This window comes from Sinocyclocheilus rhinocerous, unplaced genomic scaffold, assembly GCF_001515625.1.
Source record: "Sinocyclocheilus rhinocerous isolate Xijiao unplaced genomic scaffold, SAMN03320098_v1.1 scaffold1373, whole genome shotgun sequence".
Taxonomy (NCBI): domain Eukaryota; kingdom Metazoa; phylum Chordata; class Actinopteri; order Cypriniformes; family Cyprinidae; genus Sinocyclocheilus; species Sinocyclocheilus rhinocerous.
Genome location: NW_015641107.1, coordinates 227,701 through 245,294, shown reverse-complemented (window position 1 = coordinate 245,294; position 17,594 = coordinate 227,701). Strand labels below are relative to the sequence as shown.

General features: G+C 36.4%; 3 protein-coding genes across 3 annotated transcripts in view; 1 reads left to right on the top strand and 2 right to left on the bottom strand.

Moving 5' to 3' along the window:
- Window positions 1-5,787, top strand: part of LOC107754640 (rho-related BTB domain-containing protein 3-like) — a 13,661-nt gene extending 7,874 nt beyond the window's left edge. Inside the window, exons 6-9 of the mRNA XM_016571179.1 lie at window positions 2,755-2,864; window positions 3,675-3,863; window positions 4,947-5,043; window positions 5,654-5,787. Of these exons, the coding sequence (XP_016426665.1) occupies window positions 2,755-2,864; window positions 3,675-3,863; window positions 4,947-5,043; window positions 5,654-5,772 (515 nt within the window). The 3' untranslated portion in view covers window positions 5,773-5,787. The remainder of the gene's footprint in view (window positions 1-2,754; window positions 2,865-3,674; window positions 3,864-4,946; window positions 5,044-5,653) is intronic.
- Window positions 5,004-8,474, bottom strand: glrx (glutaredoxin (thioltransferase)). The gene is made up of 3 exons (XM_016571167.1): window positions 7,977-8,474; window positions 7,461-7,576; window positions 5,004-5,064 (listed from the first exon to the last, which is right to left on the bottom strand). Exons 1-2 carry the CDS (start codon window positions 8,178-8,180, stop codon window positions 7,463-7,465), a joined length of 318 nt encoding a protein of 105 aa, XP_016426653.1. The 5' UTR covers window positions 8,181-8,474; the 3' UTR covers window positions 5,004-5,064; window positions 7,461-7,462.
- A 3,263-nt stretch (window positions 8,475-11,737) lies between these two features.
- LOC107754629 (RNA polymerase II elongation factor ELL2-like) overlaps window positions 11,738-17,594 on the bottom strand; it is a 15,046-nt gene continuing 9,189 nt past the window's right edge. Inside the window, exons 6-12 of the mRNA XM_016571166.1 lie at window positions 16,559-16,683; window positions 16,354-16,420; window positions 13,051-13,708; window positions 12,674-12,737; window positions 12,158-12,329; window positions 11,988-12,032; window positions 11,738-11,888 (exon numbers count right to left, since the gene is read on the bottom strand). Coding sequence (XP_016426652.1) covers window positions 11,772-11,888; window positions 11,988-12,032; window positions 12,158-12,329; window positions 12,674-12,737; window positions 13,051-13,708; window positions 16,354-16,420; window positions 16,559-16,683 — 1,248 coding nt within the window. The 3' untranslated portion in view covers window positions 11,738-11,771. The remainder of the gene's footprint in view (window positions 11,889-11,987; window positions 12,033-12,157; window positions 12,330-12,673; window positions 12,738-13,050; window positions 13,709-16,353; window positions 16,421-16,558; window positions 16,684-17,594) is intronic.

Genomic DNA, 17,594 nt, shown 5'->3' with positions numbered 1-17,594 from the left:
TATATATATTATATATATATATATATATATATATATATATATATATATTCTCTTGAGTTGTGTAAAAAGATGCTAATAATCATATAACAAATGTAATATTTTAAATACATTTAAATATTTAGTTTTATTTTATTTACTGATAACCTAATTCTCCTGAGCTATGAAAAAAAGACACTGCAATCATAAAAAAAATAAAAAATAAAAATTTAGTTTTATTTTAATTTATTTACTGAGAACCTAGTAAAAGCTAGTAATCATATAAAATATTCTAAATATGTTTTATTTATTTTATTTTATCTTATTAATTTTTTTACTGAGAATCCAATTCTCCTGAGTTATGAAAGAGCAAATTTCCTCTAGGTAGAGCTTCTTTTATTGCTGGTGTGCCAGCAGCATTTCTTTTTCCATGAAGAATCCTGTCACAACCATAAATATGAAGCGAGATTAGCATTATTGAAGGAAACGGTTTGAAAATGTGTCCTCAGTTCTGCTGGTTTAGGCGACTCAATTGAGTTACGGTTGAAATGTTTCTCTCCCATTCACTGCCTTATCTCTTCAGCTCTGCAATTGTGTTTTCTTTTGTGGTTAAAATGAAGGATTTTTATAGGACGGTTTCATAATTAAAATGGCTTTAGTCTAAGGCTTGGGTGATTTATGGTTCTCTACACGTGCATGTATGACGGTAGTCTACTCTATGAGACCCTGGAGCTGTGGGGCTGATTACCATGCTTGGGAGGACAGAGAGATCTGTGTATGTGTGTGTGTGTGTGCATGTGCTTGTTTTAACTGTTTAAGTGTGTGTGTGTGTGTGTGTGACTGTATATGCATATGAGGCAACATAAGAGAGAAAAACCAGAAGATATGATGTACAATATTTGTGCCTCTATAAAACATTTTGAATTTATGGTTATAAAGTGCTGAATCTCATAAAATCGTCTCAGTAAGATATGTTATATTTTACCCCAAAATCAAAATAAAGAATTAAAGAATTATTATGTTTTGCTAAAATAAAATGTTGACTGTTTTTGGACCAATAAGATTTTTTTGCATTGTGGCATTATTTTCATGACAGTTAAGTACATTTTCTTCCCAAATTCTCATCGCTGTAAGTAAGTAAACAAATAAATCATATCTTGCCCCAAAATCACAAAAAAAAAAGAAAAAGTTTTGCTTAAATAAAATGTTGACTGTTTTTGGAACATAAAGATTTTTAGCATTGTGACAATATTTTCATGACAGTTAAGCACATTCTCCCTAATTCTCATTACCGTAATACAATACAATACAAAACAAAACAATTAATAAAAACAAACAAACAAAAATAATGTTTTGCTTAAATAAAAAGTTGGCTGTTTTTGGGCCATTAAATACGTTTTTTTTTTTATGGCAATTAAGCATTTTTCTAAGAAATTCTCTTTATGCTTTACCATAATGCAATAAATAAATGGTTATCATTTAAATTGTAAAATATTTAAATTTTATCATAGTATTTATTAAACTGCCTTTATTTTATGCTGATTTAAAATCAATTGTATTATAGTAATTTACAATACAAAATCTAACGACAGTCACCACCACTGAGAATAATGGGAATAACAAAATAACAAAAAATAAAGCATCCAGAAGCATTAAGGTAATAAGGATTGCACTCTGTAATTTTTTGTTTGTATTGGCAGCTATATGGCAAACCACACAATACAATTATTGCATATAATAATACTGACTCCTAGTGGTGTGAAAGCAGCATCACGCAACAGCAAACTTTCAGTTACTGATGCTGTTGTAGAAATGCGCTATTCAAATCAGCCATGTTTAATTTATTCTGTGAGCTTAACATTCCTTATATTAAGGGGGTTACCAAAACAAAGCAAGTAGATTCAGCTGGTCATGTGATCTAAACATGGCAGCTGCCATGAGGTAACATGCTCCATGTAAATTGGAACAGCTTTTTCAAGGCCTAAAATGTACTTTTAATTTTTGTTAACACTTTTTAATGAGGGAAAAACATAAATGTCATGAACATAATGTCACAGAGCATTTTCTTTATGCAAACAATACATTTATTTTGATTTTGGGGTGAAGTGTGTCATGGACATGTTTTCGTAACATTCACCCAAGTACACAATTGTGATTCTATGCTTGTATTAGCCTGCCACAACATTCCTCACAAGTCAGGAGTATTACATCCCGTTCTCCATTCTCTGGGAACTCTGATGCAGAATGGAGGTTGGAAGGATGGGCATGCATCTCAATCAGGTGTTCAGTCGGGGCTATAACAGTCCAGGAAACAGGAATGGATATTATAGACTCATTTATCAGAGTGAGGCCATGCTCAGAAGGTGAGAAGGTGAGGCCCATACTGATGAGATCCTCTCACCCCGCTGCTGATATATAGTGTGATTTTTCCAGAGGCCATTTTCCTACCGTGAGCCAAGGGCAGTCGTTACATTAACGTAAATGATGCACGGAAACTCATTGTGCGTGGTTCTTTCGGATCAAATCCCACTCGGTTTGTGTCTAGACAGATTTATGAATGAGGCTGAGTTAATATTAAACCAGCTGAACTGTGACGGATTAACATTTTTATGTGACAGAACAGTGGAAACTATGTCTTTACTATGAAATAACACCAGCTAAATATTATTTTCTTAGCTGCCACCAAGAAAGCTTGATTCTTGAGGAAAACAGCTGTTCTACCACATTATTTGTGGCTTTTTGTATCCTGGTATAGTTCATGTTCATATTTTTTCACAGGGGCCTGGGAATGGGAATACTTGGAGGAAGCCATTGCTGAAAAACTGAAGAACCCTTTGGCCGTGGCCCAGCTGATGGACAGGATACGCTCATTCGTTGGGAGAGAAAAGGTATCCCTCTGACAGACAGGTGGTGCTCTGATTATAGAACCGAACTGTGCAAAGGTTTTTTTTTTTATTTTACCCAGCACTGGGTTGTATTTAACCCAGCATTTTTTAGAGTGTAGTAACAGTATTCATGGGTGAGCTATCCCTTGAATTAATTTGCTTCATAAAATAGTGTTTTATTGAAAACTTACATAACTGTTCAAAAGTTTGGGGTCAGTAAGATTTTTAAATGCTGTATTTAGTTGATGAAAAAAATACAGTAAAAACAGTAATATTGTGAAATATTATTACAATTTAAAATAACTGCTTTCTATTTTAATATATTTTATCATTTATTCCTGTGATGGCAAAGCAGCAATTACTCCAGTCTTCAGTGTCACATGATCCTTCAGAAATCATACTAATATACTGATTTGCTGCTCAAGAAACTATTTCAATTCTTAATTTTTTTTCTTATTAGGTAATAATATTAATATTTACAATATGAAGTGAGAATGAAGGAGTTCTTCTGTGAATTGTGCCAAACAATGGCCTTTTATATTCACTGTATAGTGCAACATAATCCAGATGTTTCGATCATAATGACATGTAGTGATTCAGGTCGTATTTATCATTAAACAATGAAGGAAGGTTTAGTATGTCAGATTGCTTCACTCATTCTGTCAATCAATGTGATGGATGCTTTGTCTTTCATATTGAAGACAATAAACAATGCTGTTGAGAGAAAAGATGCAAATAAAGACTGAGCTTGATTGGCAGTGGGTGAATATGAACTGAGGTTGATGGAGGGGAAAAACAGGAGGTGATTGACAGTGCTGTGTGTCTGTGTGTTCAGCCAGTGTGCTGCAGGCCATGGCCGTGCTCGTCTGCGCAGAGATGTACCAAGTGAAACGGCTGCAGCACCTGTGTGAGGTGTGTGTCTGCGCGTATCTTCAGAGTATGCCCAGTCGAGAGCTAGCGTCTATGGGCATCAGCGTGATTCGCTTACTGAAGAAAGCAAAGGTGAGTCTTTACACCTCTACGTCAGCAGGGGTGTGTTTAATGACTTTTTGTTTGATGAAGGTTTATTTCCTTTGCTTTGAGTGCTTTGGACCCATAATATCACAATAGCACACTGCTAACAGTTAAAATATATATACCCCATATTGCCTATTTAAAAAATATATATAGTATTTGAACCAGTATGCAAAGATATATTTTTCAAACTGTAATATACACTACTGTTCAAACATTTGGGGTTGGTAAGATTTAAAAAATATTTTTTTAAAGAAGCCACTTGTGCTGACCAATGAATTAAATTCAGGTCACTTGTGCTGACCTGAATTAAATTGATCAAAAATACTGTAAAAATAGTAATATTGGGAAATATTATTACAATTTAATATAACTGTTTTCTATTTTAACATATTTTAAAATATTCCTGTGATAGCAAAGCTGATTTTTCAGCAGCCATTACTCCAGTCTTCAGAAATCATACAAATATGTTGATTTGCTACTCAATAAATATTTTTTTATTATTATCAATGTTGAAAACAGCTTAATATTTTTGATGGAAACTGTGATTCTTTTTTTTTTTTCAGGATTCTTTGATGAATAGAAAGTTCAAAAGATTATTGTTAATCATTTTTATAAGTATTGTCAATAAGATTATTGTTATTGTAGTATTATTTATACACTATCATTGTTTTTATTAATATTTTTAATTAGCTGTTATCTTTATATTTTGTTTTTATTTGAATTTTAGTTCAAGTTTTATTCATTTTACGTAGTTTTGTCATTTTTATGTGTTTTTTGTGCTTTTAGGTAGCTTTTTTCATCTATAATTTATATATTTTTCAATTACTGAAAATTATTTTTGATAGTTTTAGTAAAAAATAACAGCATTGTATACTACACATTTGATCAACTGTATTAAATCATAGGTTTTTTTCATGCATACCAAACATTTGCTTTCAAAATTGCTAAAAATAGTATAAGTACAGTAGTATACTATCCCGAAAATGCCATCTGTGATACTTCCAACATGTTTATTATTAGTCTCTAACATTCTATCTGGTCTCATGTTCACTCTCTCTCTCGTCACAGTGTCACAACGCTGACCAGCTATATGTCTGGCTCCTCCATTTCATTGCCAATAACTACCTGATCTTCAGCCACAAGCCTGACTTCCTGGAGCTATCAGGTGAGAAGTCCACTTGACCACCTGGAAAGCATGTTCAAGCACATTAAATCACATGCACACACATAATCGTCTCAAACTGTGACAAAAGCCTGTTCCCAACACCCTGAGAGCACTTCTAACAGCTGGTGCTGCACATAAGCCCATGCAAATCACTACCGGCTTCGGTCAAAGCTTTATTCTGAAACACTGAGAGCAAATGTAAGGTCACTTTTGAAATGAATGAATCATCATTACACCTAATTAGCACGTCCTGCCCTTCCACACGCAGTTGGAGAATAAATAAAAGAGTGTCATCTCATGAATTGTGTATTTGTGAGTCAATGAATGGAACGAGCAAACCGTGACAGGAAAAAGATTTATTTTTCATCAAGCTCTCTTCAGGTTTTTTTTAAGATGAACTTCTAATTTCTTTTCTTTTTTAAAATACACTCAATGAGAAACACATATAAGAGACAATTACATTATTTTCAGCCAATATTTCAATTGAAGAACAAGATAAAGAAAAATCTGGTGGTGGATGGATATAATGCTTTGTTTAAATGCACTGGCATTCAGCAGGAGGGAATGTTGTAACAATATTTTCTAAGTCCCGATGATGCTTTTTTGACAGACGAGGAGCGCGAGCAGGTGGAGCGACTGCGTTGGCCCTCCAGAGGTTACCTACAGGAGCTCAGCGAGTACCAGCAACGCAGGCGGCAGATCCGCAAGTCTCGCTGCAGCATCATGTGACCCCTTCTTGACGCCCTGCGGACCGGAAGGGAGGGCGAAAAACAGAGGATGCAAATTGGAGATTTATTTAAATACAGGATGAAAGAGACCTTTGTTTGACCTCTGGGTTGACGGTGGATTCTGATGTACTGTATTCACACGAACATTGACCTCTGACCCTGTGATATTAAGCAGACAGCTGTGAATTCTCACTGGTGGATCCTATGCGCCGGTACTCTTCTATGTGGATAATACTATACGAACAATTACGCCTGATTGGTGCAATAAACTTCCTCTGTGATGGATTAATCCCAAAGTATTAAACAGGGTAGGGTCGATCTTATACTCTCTCCAGAGATTGATATGTTACTCTCATGGTCAGCCATGTTATGTCATGGTGAGATTTCTTTCGTTCTGAATTCAGTGGTTACTCCGGCAATATGACTTGAATAAACTTCAAATATTTATTTTTTCCCCCATGAGATTAATTTGATGCAACTATTTTTGTAACATGTACATCTGAGATTTTTATTTCAACTAATAACGTACAAAGTACGCATCCAGCATGTGGATCGCCTCTTAGTGAAGTTGGTATGGTCGACGTAGAGCCGATTCTGGCTGTCTTTAGTCTAATCCAGTTATGTTGACCCTCATATCTCATGCTGAATAAAGACATTTTAGAAGGATGCGTGTTTGTTCTGAGAGTCTGTGGCTTAAATCTAAACCATACAAAGTCATGCAGTAGCATACTATTGTTTGAAACATTTATAATTACATAATGCCTACTGTTTAACCATACATACTGCACAGTATTTAATTAGTAAGCTAGTATTTCATTCAATTAAATTTTAGGGGCATCATCTTTGTGTAAAAATGCTGTACCTTTGGCAGTCCAATCAACTGAGTACAGTAAAAGATGTTAAAATTCACAGATTATTCATTACACTGAAAATGGACAGTCGAGCACATATTGCATCAGGATGCATGTTTGCTCTGAGAGTCTTTGGCTTAAATCTAAACCTGTGGTTCTCAAGGGGTGGGTCGTGACCCAAAAATGAATCACAAGTCTGTTCTAATATGGTCGTTGATGGTGGCAAAAGCAATGATACTGCAGATGAAAACTATGTAGGGTAACAGACAACATGAGCCAAACATGGTTATTATAGTTAAGTGAAATTGTGTTACTTGAAATACAAACATTTTTTTTTTATAAAATATACAAAATTTCAACTAGTTGCCAAAGCAACATTTCTCATTTTAATGTTGTTTACCTTGTTTAACTAAAATAACTAAAGCATTGAAATAAAGTCTACAGTACATAGGCATATAAAAAACCCAAAAGCTAATAAAAGTGACAAATAACTAAAATGAAAAATAAAAAAAATTCAAAATATATATTAAAAAAAAAACAACTTTCAGTGATACTAAAATAACACTGGAGCCAAACTGCATTTAAATTGTAGGTCAAATATGGTTTGTGCTGACCAAAATATGTTTTGTGGAATTAATTACTGGCTGCTGAGAGAAAAGGCAGTTTTTAAAAACATTTTATGTATATTTTTGTGTACAATACACAATTTTGGGTTGGTGGCCACTTGATGTCTAATGTAAAATCTGGGCCCTGAAGCTACACCAGTTTAGAACCATTGGTGTAATGATGTTGTATATTTTGTTTTTAATATTTTATGAAGAAGGACTGTGAAGTATACCTTCACTGCAGAGATCCGATTGCCTGCAACATGCCTTCCAGTTTTCCAGAACGGTCCAGACTGTCGACGTCACTTCCTCCTCCAACACACTGTTCCCCTATGAAGACCCGAGGAACCTGCAAAGAATACATGGAGAATACATGGATGTAAATAAATTGAATAAATTAAATGAATAAAGCATATGATTAAACATTTGCAATGGGCAGGGTCAAAGCTGCTGGTCAAAATACTGGTGACTCAGCATTTGTGTGAATATGCAGCTAAAAACAATCTCGTCATATTTGCCAACATAATAATAAACTATGGTAACGTACTGAAAATTCACTCAGAAGATTAAAAATCTCTCATTTTAAGTTCATACATAGTTGCATTTTAGACTATATTTCGAATTAAAGTAACTGTGATTGTGTGACGTAATGACTGACGGTCTGGCCTAATATAACAAAAAATGTTATATATAATAATATATATAATACTATAATAATATATATAATACACCATTGTCAAAGTACTCACGGTGCGGGCGCCTGTGATCTGTTGAAGACAGTCTTGTATGCTGCCCATGTCACTGCGTCCGCTGATGTCAATCAAATCCAAGTGTCCACTTTTGAATTTATACTTTGACAAAACATCCTTAGCGAGTATGCAGTAAGAACAGGTCGGCTTCAAGAACACAACTACTTTGTCACCCTTAATTTGCGCTTTAACAAATTCTGCCATTGTTCTTGATGTAACAAGCACAGTCCACGACTCCGGAGTAACTTAGTCAACAACAAAACCGTTCTTTTCCGGGCTTGTGAGTCGTGTAGTTTCCGTCGGTTTACACCCTTCAAAAGTGAGGCGGGATTAAAATTAACCACACCTCGGTAAAATACAAAATGAGTTGGAGGCACTATTGGTGTTTATGAACGAACTTGGGTTTTCGAACAAATCTTTTTAAGGGACTGAATCGTTCTCTTTTACCCTTGTTCACGGTTGTCTCTTATGTGACAGCGTTCTTGACTTCAAAGTCTGACGATGGTCAAACCAATAGGATTCGAGTGTGGACCGTGAGAGCGTATTTCATTGGTTTGGTTAATGAACCGATACGCCCCCTTCACTGTGAACAGGTTTTTGGAGCCGGACCGGCACTTAACGAGACTTGCGTTATAAAAAATAAATATAAAAAAATACTCATACACAATAAAATACATTAAAGGGGTCATATGATGTTGCTAAAAAGAACATTATTTTGTGTATTTGGTGTAATGAAATGTGTTTATGCGGTTTAAGGTTAAAACATTTTCCACATACTGTACATTATTGTTCAGTGGCAAATTCTTTATATATAAAAAACGTACTTACATTCTGTGAGTCAGAACAGCCGGCATTGTAGTCTACTCTCCCAGGATCAGGAAACAGTCCTCCATAAAATGTGCTGCACACATCTGGATATTTGGGTTGAAGTGTTCTGGAACAGTGTTGTAAATACAACTTAACCACTGATTTCTAGTTGTGTCCTCTTTTGGAAGACCAAACAAAGTAGTTTCGCTTTCATAACGAAACACACAGCGCCTTCACGACATGGCGGCGGCGGCAACAATACTACAGCGAGAATAAAAGTTACTCCTTTCTTTGCGTTAATATTTAGGCGGCGTTATGCAAATCTTCCCACATCGTGACGTAGACATGTGGGGGCGTGTTAGAACGAGCCGTTTTAGGTAGGCGTGGTTGACTCTTAATTTTTATAAAGAATATCTCTTTGGATTTGAGATTTAGAGTCTTTGCAATTTTACAGACCTTCTTTATGCACCAAGAGCTTGTAACACTCCAAAGAGAAAGGAAAAATTGAAATCGCATCATATGACCCCTTTAAGGACATTACTGGCACTCGGAATTTGTATAGGCTGCTTTCTTATATTTTATTCCTTGATAAAAGTCAGTTAGCAAAACACGTATTTTTCTAGAGTTGCTGGAGATTTGTAGACACTCAGTAACATACTTGATTCGGTCGTGAACGACTCGTGTTGTTAATGATTCTTTTGGGTGAATGATTCAATGACTCATTCAAAACACAAAAAGATCTTAAGTCAAGTTCACATTTTATTGAACTGATTTCATACATTTTTAGGTGGACAGGTCAGGAATTCTCTTACAGTCTGAAACAACCCCCATCCCACCTTTAAAACGAGATGACAGTGTTATGAGATTCTTGGCTTATTATTCAACATTAACATCTCCTTTTAGTGGTGTCGGAGGCACAGTCTCTTCAAAAGGGAAAGAAAACAGGTGTTGGTCACACATGACCAAATACTTCCCCACCCAACCCAAATTAGAATGATACAGAGTTCGATGTGTAGATGCACATTCTCCTTTCAAAGCAACACTTCTTAGTGTCATCCAAAATCTTTAGGGTTCAGTGTGGAGGCTATCTGAATGCTGAGGAAATAAGCATCTTTGAAGTAAAGTGCTGCTCAAGTTCTCTGTTAAATAACCTCGACTTGTATTTGGTTGTCATCTGACATTGCATCCAGTCTATAAATGGCGACTAAAATGAACAGAAGCTCACACAACAGAACATCTTGGGGAGTTTGATAACATGTAAGCCCCTAAAAAAAGCAAGTAAGATGCCATCTGCCACCCCAAATACTGAAAACAAACATTCGTCGATGGTTATTTTGAGAATGGTTCACTCAGGTTTTTCAATTTCAATTTACAACACTGGAAAACAAAGGAAACACCTCCCAGGCTTTAACAATGGAATAATTGTGAACATAAGAGGAGAGAGAGAATTTTTCAGATTTCAAAAATACATCTTAAAATGTGCAAATACAATGTAGCAAGCCTCAAGAATCAACTAGCCAATCAGAATCCACCATGGAGCTATTTGATCCAGTTAGAATTTGCATAATTGAAAGCAATGTTTTTCAAAGCTGATTCACAAAGCTGCATTCTGGATCTTTTCCCTAAACAATGATCAAAGAAAATAAATATATCAAGACACTGTAAATGTTCGACCACCATCTCCTTTTAGATGACAAAGTGTCATGTCACTCAGAGAAACGCATTTTATTCCTGACCATAAACATAGGATTCAAAGCATTTTTGTTGTGTTATCATCACTTTTTTTGGCAAAACTTTCTACCACACAGGTTTTGTAAACATAACGTTTCCCTTAAACTTTAAGAAGTTTATCACTAATGATATTGTGAAATAAAGACTTGCATGCATATTTGATCAGTTTCTTTTTCAATGCTCAAAATTCCAGCAATTCCTTTTAATTCACAAAAACAAAAAATATATAATTCTATTCATATTTCATAAATAGCTCTGCTCTGAGACTTGTAATAATTAATGAAATACATTTGAAATGGATATACAGGTCTGCCTCGGCTCAATGCATTTCCTCATAAATCAGTAGCACCTTTGCTTTCAAGATGATTCGATGATTTTCTTAGAGCAGGCCCAAATTAAGAACATGTAACATGAGCCAGACTGGTCCCAAAGGCTCTGGCTGTCCAAAGAAAAAACAAAATATAGCAGCTTTTTTTTGGGATTTTTGCTTTCCGTTCCCCCCTCCCTCTTTTATAGTTTATATCCAACCCTCCTCCCAGAGCCTCTCTCTTCCTGTAGTTTCTGACCCACAATCCTTCCCAAGAATTAACAAACACACTGACAATTTTCACTCGTCACTTTCTCTAGCTCTCACAAACAAACATCGATCACACCTTCCACGAATGTGCGCTGGACCTGCGATCAGGTCATAGTAATTTCTCCTCACTGCCCCGGGTGCTTGTAATTCTCACTGACGCCACATCGATGTGTGTCTGTATTAATACCTTAAGGCATCATTTGCACTGTGGGTGTGAATACTGATGCTGTTCAAAGAAAAAAAAAAATAGGGCCATCGGGAGAAAGGAAGTCTCAAGGCTCTTGGAAAAACCCTCTTTTATGGCCACTTTTCACATGTACTGGCTCAATCACCACTGTGCAAAAGGCTTCAAGGAATATGCGCTGTAAGGCCCACGGTTTTGCATTGCAAACTTTCTTTTTGCGTTCAAAAATTTTTAATTTTTCTTTGTTGTCCTTTTTTTTTTCTTTTGAAAAGTGTTTCAAAAAGAAAGAAAATGAAAGAATAAAAGGTATGGGAAAGGATGACCAAGGAAGAAAAGAAGATAGAGTGATGAAGAAGGACAGATAAGGGAAAACAGGCGAGTGGGGAATCTGTAATAGAATAAATAAGGAACTGTTTGATCCCCACACTCGTTTCAAGATGGTCCTCCGGTTAGGGAGCGCTCTGATTGGCCAAAAGGGGTTGCTTGGTCCTGTGCCCTACAACCAGGACTGCGCCCTCCGCTGGTCGAAGTCAGTGATGAGCCGTTTGATGTGGGCCAGTTTGTTATGCAGGTACTCACAGCGCTGTTTTTCTTCATAATATTTTGGGCTGTGCTGTAAAGCAAACATAATGTGTGAATTAACATACTATTTTTATTGTTTACTTGCGGTCTAAAGGACCCAGATGGGTTAGACATGCTCAGTTACACTTACTTGTTTAATTTTTTTATATTCTTGCAGCACCTGTTCATGTACTTCCTGTTAATTAAGAAAAGACAAACACTTATTACTTGGAATTTAAAATGTATATACATAAACATATACAATTCTTTATATAAAGAAAACGAGCAATATAAGAACAAAAAAGAAATTTGTTCTCCTACCTGGTACTCTTTAGTTCCTGGAGACAGTCGTCTACACTGGGTGTCCAATTTTGTAAAACGACGAGTAACACTCTCAACGCGGGCATGAAGGATACGATACTCATCATATTCTGCATTGAAGTCATCCTTATAGTGCTGCCTCTGATCCATAGATATCACTGCTGTGTACTTACTACAATACACAATAAAAGGACAATAAGATTCTAGATAGGTCTTATGCTCATTTCTATAAGTACAGTATCTCACAGAAGTGAGTACACCCCTCACATTTTTGTAAATATTTTACTTTACATTGTAGCAAAGTGTCATTTCTTCAGTGTTGTCACATGAAAAGATATAATAAAATATTTACAAAAATGTGAGGGGTGTACTCACTTCTGTGAGATACTGTATATATATAAATATAAAACAAATGTATTTATAAATATATAATTATATTTTATTATATTATTATTGTATGTGATGCAGAGGGTTTATGCAGAAAGACACACTATAAAGGAGTCAAAGTTCACTCACACTATGTAATCAGGCTTTGTTGGGACTGGAAGTTCAGTGCTGTTGACAAGCTTGTCTTTGCCAGCTGTAAAAAGACACACCAGTCATGTACCAACATGGAATTCTGCCCTCTAACAAGCACATGTGACATGATCTTTGTGTCCTTAGCAACAGACTAACATAAATATGTTGTGAACTAAAGTTTGAGGGCCAAAGGCAAATGGAACATAAATCAAGCTATTCATCGGGCCTGACAAGCTTAACACATCTTTAATTCACAACTGCTGACATGCAGCTAATAATGTATTTTATTTTTATAATAATCAATTAATTAATAATGTTAACACCACAAAATGCATATGGAGGACCACAAATGCCATATATACAGCAAAACAAACCTTCTCTGTCCGATTCGTGGCTGATGTTGGCGAGAATGTGTCTTTGTTCTGCCTCATTCCGGTGTTTCTTCCTGGGCTGTGCTTCCTTATCACAGTGATCCTCCCTGTGATGTTCTCGATCCCTCTTTCGGTCCTTATTCTTATCCATCTCTCGCTCTCCTTCTTGCTTCCTCTCTTTATCTTTGTGCTTCTTGGACTTTTTGCTGCCATTGCCATCATGGCTGGCTGTAGAAGATGCGGCAGAAGAAACATGGTGGCCGCTGCTGGTGGTAGTGGTGGAGGTAATGGTGGTTGTAGAGACGGTACAGGTGGAGAAGGATGAGGGGGACGTCGTGGAAATTGGCTGGCTGGGTGGGCTGGGCGTGTGGCTGCGGGGGGCGTAGCTCTCTGAGGAGTTCCCGCATATAGAGCTCTGGTCCAGGGGCAGGTCCTGAGACCCCCCGCCCTCCGGCGTACTGGGGGAGTTTGAACTGGAGCCTGTGACAGGGGTAGGGTGAAAAGAAGGTCCTGGGCAGGCGGCCGTGGGTGCGGGTTTTTTGTCTTCAGTCACTGAAGAATGACGACCTGAAGTGGAGGGGGGTCCTCGGTTACTGAGATGGGAGATTCGGGGCTTCCTTGACATCAGAGGGTCAATGAAGTCAGTCTCAGGTTGGCGTTTCTGAATAGCAAGAAACACATTATTCTTGGGTCTGCAAATTCATGGATGTGCAAAGAGTGACAATTTTTGTACATGGTTCATAATTATATTTTTAATTAAAATGTATATTAATCGAAATAATAATATAATTTTATATAATATATATTAAGATCCTTTACTTTCACATACATATATATATATATATATATATAGATGGGGGATTCCCCCCTCTGGTTTATGCATCCCTGCCTCTGCTGAATTATTTTTATCCCCGGAGATAAAAAAACATCCCACGATCTCGCTTCGAGGTCCCGATCTTACTCAAATGATTCGCGATACACGTTTTGAAGTCCCGAATCAAATGATTTGCGATACGCGATCCGATTAGAGCACTTCGAAACAGTGAATCATTTTGCTACTCAATGGTTTAACTGATTCGGAGTTTCAAAAAGCTCCGTTGATACTGTGGTTCTTTGCTCGCTTTCTCTATATAATTTATTCGTTGCTTGAATAACCATGGAAATGAAATCATTACAATTAATAGGCCTAACTTACAACTTTTTTAATAGATTGTGATCACGTTAAATACAGTTCCCGTCGTTTTAAAAACATTTCATGACATGACACCCATTATATGGTACTTGCCTAAAAAGATGGGTTTATGATGTGCGTTATTAACAGATTACACTAACATTAGGTTACTTAGGCTACAGCCTTACCCTCCACCTATGGAGAGAGAAAAAAAGTTTTCAAAAGCATCCCCCCCTCTGCTTTTTTCACAAATCGCACCCTGTTTGTAAGTACACTCAACACTCAGTATTAACTTCTTGTTTCCTACTTTGTGAATAGTCTATGAATGAATCACAGCCTTGCTGATGTTCTTTACACTTGGTAAATCAGCATTGGCTTGTTAGTTTGTCTATAAATAACAGAATGAAAAAAAGCACAGCTATAATTTTACAAAATCTGTAGTAAAAAAAAGTGAAATGCCTAATCCTGGTCCTCCAAACGAAACGAGAGGATTAACAAGAAATGCTTTGATTCAGAACTACTGTAGAGAACCCAATTAGATCCAGCTGAGATACTCGGCCCCACTTTGAAGTGCACAGCACAGGTCCAGTTCTGCAGCCGTTATTGTCAGATCACATTCAAACTGGGCTATAGAGAATAAATTGGACTCCATTTTCGGTTTCCACTTACACCCCTCCCTTTCATTCATCTGTTTCCTCTTTCATTCAAATTTTCTCCTCGCTGAGCCACATGGTCCAGGATCGGTTTCACGGGGCTAAATCCAATCAGGAAATATATATATATATATATATATATATATATACACACATATATACACACACACATACACTAGGGGTGTAATGGTACATGTATTCGTCCTGACCCATCCCGGTAATACAGTCAGTCATAGATGATCAATCCAGAGGGGGCTGAGCGGTAATGCAACAACAGGAAAAAGCAGAAGAAGAGACAATCTACGCACCAATCCAAAACAAGAACGGCAAGTTCAGGTGACATGCACAAGCTCAAAGAACCGCCTGCTAGTTTTAAATCAGCAGTGTGGGAAAGTTTCGGGTTCTAGAGATGTTGCATTGCAATCATTTCCCAAAATGTCATTTGTACAGAATTTTTATGAAGTCTGTAAAGAGGACAAAATATTGTACCAGGCAGATCAAGCTCACTGTTCCCGATGCTCGAAATATACGAAGACAAATATGTGGGAGTTTATATGAATATATATCTGAGGGGAACTGACTGTCTTCAGAAATGTTTAGATTCCGTTTTATTTTCCTCTTACCTCCATATAATGCATATTAGTGTTTATAAGCGCAGCTGCTTTGTTAACAGCGATAACCAAGGAAATGCTGTATTGCTGTTCCATTAAGTGCCACCTGCTGTCAAGAGAACAAATTTGCATTTTCATTCAGTTTGTCTGCTGTTTTTGTTTTGTGCAGGTGTCTAAAGTAGCATAATTTCACAAATCTAAAGTTTTTGCTTTAAATTCTGAAATTATACAAATCTTCTCGGTGTGGCTACAGCGCCGTGCGGCAGCACCGGCCGTCCCTCACTAGGTAAACATTGGGGAGATTGCTATTCAGCGGCTCTCATCCGCGTGCCTTGCCGAAGAGCATGACAAATTCTCTTCCTAATTACAAGGCGCTCTGTGTGCTCTCCAGCACTGTAAATCCACCCCACGCTCTCTCCTCTCCAATTCTGGATTAGGCCTTTACATTCCCTCCTCATTATAGCTTCAGCTCAGGTCGGATGTATTCAAATGGGTGAACCAGTGTTTCGAAGAGTTCATCATTTGTCAGAGGGGTGCTTAGTGGACCCCTTATTTTGCAGTTGGTATGTACCCAAAGATGGCACATTGATTTTTTTATTTTAATTTTTTTAAAGAGTGGTTAAGGAGTCATTCAGTGCCCTCTTAAATCCCTTTCAGCCCTACTATGTAGACTTAAATGAGTCTATGTATTTCAGTTTAAGGTGTAATTATTTTCTATTTAAATTTGTTATATAGAAATGTTTATCATATAAAGTTTTCTTATATATATATATATATATATATGAAATAAAAAAATTTTTATTTAAATATTTATGAGTTTAAAAAAAAAAGAAAGAAAAATATCGATACAAAGTTTATGTATGTGTCTTACCAGTGGGGACGTTGGCTCTTTGGTTGGACTGCTGGAAGATACAGACTCTGAATTCAAACCCAATTTACTGTTGGAGGAAATAAAAATGAACTAATTTAAGCTTTGCCAGATACTCTTGGGATCTCTTGTACTGGCTCTAAAAAATGATTCATGTTCAATTAAAAAGTCATTCTTCTTTTAATTGTATGTGACCGATGAGTATTACCGTGCCAGGATCCTGTCAACCTGAACCCGCTCATCCTCCGTGTAGCCCGGCCAGTCCCTCTGGACCTCACGGAAAATAAAGTCCTTCAACGAATAGGAGTTATCCTTTGGGTTTAGACTGGCCACCTAAAGGAATGGAAAATATTACATTGATTGGTTTCCCTTCTGTGATAAAATACGGGACATACAAAGATTTATTTAAAAGGGGCTCTTTTAATAATTTTAAATGGGTAAAAAAACAACAAAAAAAAGACAATAATGGCTCTTAAAATGGGTTTTAAATGTAATTAATTTAATTAGCTTGAAATTTGAACAAACATTGAACAAGTATTTAACACGTTTTTGAATGTAGTAAAATTTTTCATTTTATGTTAAATTTAATGATTAGTATACACATAAGATGTTGACTGTACACTTTGAATACTTGTTTAAGTCGGCACACTTAAGAGCGGCAGATACACAAACACTATAAATAGTAAAGCAAATGGACAGTTAGGCAAAGGGATATAGTGTTACTTCTTATGTTACAACCCAGCGAGGAGACCATTTCAGATTTTCAGTCCTTCCTGCATTTCCAAAGAAGGAGAGAAGCTTGTTTCATACTTCCTTTTTCAAAGCCTGAATTAATTCCTTCTAGACTTCATAGAAAAGGACAACAACCATGATATTTCTCCTTTGAAACTAGCGGGCAGAACCAAAATTGTGACTTCTACCCCTTTTGATGACAAAAGCCATTCAAATATGACGACTGTCAACAGTATGACCTTAGATTGACTGAAATGAAGTATGCTGATCTCTACATCATGAGCTGTTTGAGCGTCCATGCATGTGCATAATTGCAAAAAAAAAAAAAAAAAAACATTTCCTGTTATGCCGAACTTGCATCGAACCGTGATCCCAAAACCGAGGTGCGAGACAGAACCGTGACTTCTGTGTACTGTTACACCCCTAATATATACATATAATATAATGATATAAATATAATTAACAAATATATTCATAATTATAATATATAGATGTATATATATATATATATA

Excerpts from the sequence above, each read along its gene's own strand:
- glrx (XM_016571167.1), bottom strand. The coding sequence starts at position 8,180 with ATGGCAGAATTTGTTAAAGCGCAAATTAAGGGTGACAAAGTAGTTGTG. Across the intron at positions 7,577-7,976 it reads AGATCACAGGCGCCCGCACC|GTTCCTCGGGTCTTCATAGG; the intron begins GTGAGTACTTTG and ends TATTCTTTGCAG.